This window comes from Diadema antillarum, unplaced genomic scaffold, assembly GCF_040938485.1.
Source record: "Diadema antillarum isolate AM-2024a unplaced genomic scaffold, OU_Dant_1.0 seq00000857_RagTag, whole genome shotgun sequence".
Classification (NCBI taxonomy): Eukaryota; Metazoa; Echinodermata; class Echinoidea; order Diadematoida; family Diadematidae; genus Diadema; species Diadema antillarum.
In genome coordinates this window covers 80,001-82,500 of record NW_027271728.1, presented here as the reverse complement: position 1 = coordinate 82,500, position 2,500 = coordinate 80,001, and the positions used below count along the sequence as shown (strand labels likewise).

The window sequence follows — 2,500 nt, the reverse complement described above, 5'->3', positions numbered from 1 at the left end:
AAGTGTGTTGTGTAGGGGAGGGTTTTTCGCTTGTTGGGTGTGTTGTAGTTCAGTATTTCCGATTTAGTGTTGCTGAATCTGGTGTACAAGGATGTTTCTGTCTTTCCCACGTATTGTTTGTTACATTTCGTGCACGATATCAAATAAATGAGCCAGTCTGACTTGCATTGTATTTTGGATGTGATTGGGAATTCTTCCCCCGTGACATTACTTTTGAACTTGTTGCCCTCTTTAACAAAGTTGTGAAGCATGCACCGTTTGGCTTCGCATTTGGCAAAGCCGTTTGTGTTGTTCTCATTCAGCTGGTCATTTTTGGGGTCGCCAGAGTATGTTAGTAGGTCGCGGAGGGTGCGGGGGCGTCGGTATGCAACCAACGGGGGATCCGAGAGTATCTCTGAGAGTGAAGCTGATTCATCTAGGGTTTTTTGTTCCTTTTTGAGAATTTTGTGTAGTTTGGCGGTGGCGGGACTGTATGTTAAGACGAAAGGGGTTCTTTCTAAGGGGGGCCGTTCTTTTTTGTCAAATAATTCCGCGCGGGGGATGGAGCGAGCTCTGTTGATTTGTAGTTTAGTTTGTTGGGGAGGGTAATCACACTTGTCGAGATAGTGTTGGAGATTTTCGAGGTGTTTGTCTGTGCTTTCTGGCTGAGAGCAGTTACGTTTGATTCTAAGGGCCTGGCTGTATGGTATGCTTTTGAACACATGTCGGGGGTGGCATGAGGAGGGAGGGAGGAATGTGTGAGAGTCTGTAGGCTTGGAGTATAACTCTGTCTGGAGAGTTCCGTCGTCTGAGAGGACCTTTAGGTCAAGAAAGTTGACACAGTCGGGGGATGACTCAAACGTGAATTTGATTCGGGGATGGAGGGCATTCACTGTGTTTTGGAATTGTGCTAATGATTGGGGGCATTGTGTCCAGATGAATATGATGTCATCAATGTATCGTTTCCACGATCTCGGGAAGATTGCGTTTGTGAGTTCTAATAGCTCTGCCTCTATCTCCCCCATGAAAATGTTGGCATACGATGGGGCAACAGGGGTGCCCATAGCGGTACCCTCTATTTGCAAATAGTTCTTGCCGTTGAACTGGAAATTGTTCAATGTCAGTACCAGTTCAAGAAGACGAATGAGCTGGTCGGTTGGAGGGGAGGGGTTCATTCGGGCGTTGAGGGCGTTTCGACATGCTTTGATGCCCTCATTGTGGGGGATGTTCGTGTACAACGAAGTTACATCGGCTGTTACTAGTATGCTTTCTGAAGGTCTACGACAACTAACAGATACAAAGACATACAAGGCCCTAGATCATGACCCCACCCCTCAGCACCTACAAAAGGTAAAAACAGCTGTGGGAAGCCTTGACGTGAACTCAGACTTAAAGAAAAAACTAATTCCAAAGGATCCACGTCGCCCAAACATGTACTTCCTCCCCAAAATCCACAAGCCCAACAACCCGGGACGCCCTATTGTTTCAGGATGCGCGTGCCCCACTGTGCAAATTTCAAGATTCCTTGACTTCCACCTCCGCCCCCTGGTTGAAAAATTACCCTCTCACCTAAAGGACACTACCGATTTTCTCAACCACATAAATGACCTGAATCTGACCCAGAACCCCCTCCCCCCAGAAAGCATACTAGTAACAGCCGATGTAACTTCGTTGTACACGAACATCCCCCACAATGAGGGCATCAAAGCATGTCGAAACGCCCTCAACGCCCGAATGAACCCCTCCCCTCCAACCGACCAGCTCATTCGTCTTCTTGAACTGGTACTGACATTGAACAATTTCCAGTTCAACGGCAAGAACTATTTGCAAATAGAGGGTACCGCTATGGGCACCCCTGTTGCCCCATCGTATGCCAACATTTTCATGGGGGAGATAGAGGCAGAGCTATTAGAACTCACAAACGCAATCTTCCCGAGATCGTGGAAACGATACATTGATGACATCATATTCATCTGGACACAATGCCCCCAATCATTAGCACAATTCCAAAACACAGTGAATGCCCTCCATCCCCGAATCAAATTCACGTTTGAGTCATCCCCCGACTGTGTCAACTTTCTTGACCTAAAGGTCCTCTCAGACGACGGAACTCTCCAGACAGAGTTATACTCCAAGCCTACAGACTCTCACACATTCCTCCCTCCCTCCTCATGCCACCCCCGACATGTGTTCAAAAGCATACCATACAGCCAGGCCCTTAGAATCAAACGTAACTGCTCTCAGCCAGAAAGCACAGACAAACACCTCGAAAATCTCCAACACTATCTCGACAAGTGTGATTACCCTCCCCAACAAACTAAACTACAAATCAACAGAGCTCGCTCCATCCCCCGCGCGGAATTATTTGACAAAAAAGAACGGCCCCCCTTAGAAAGAACCCCTTTCGTCTTAACATACAGTCCCGCCACCGCCAAACTACACAAAATTCTCAAAAAGGAACAAAAAACCCTAGATGAATCAGCTTCACTCTCAGAGATACTCTCGGATCCCCCGTTGGTTG

The 2,500-nt window shown here is 47.4% G+C and overlaps 1 protein-coding gene across 1 annotated transcript in view; it reads left to right on the top strand.

Annotated features, from left to right (window-relative positions):
* Positions 1 to 1,242: 1,242 nt before the first annotated feature.
* The window catches only part of LOC139740516 (uncharacterized), a 1,776-nt gene continuing 518 nt past the window's right edge, over positions 1,243 to 2,500 (top strand). Inside the window, exon 1 of the mRNA XM_071651107.1 lies at positions 1,243 to 2,500. This exon is cut by the window's right edge and continues 518 nt beyond it. Within this exon, the coding sequence (XP_071507208.1) occupies positions 1,243 to 2,500 (1,258 nt within the window).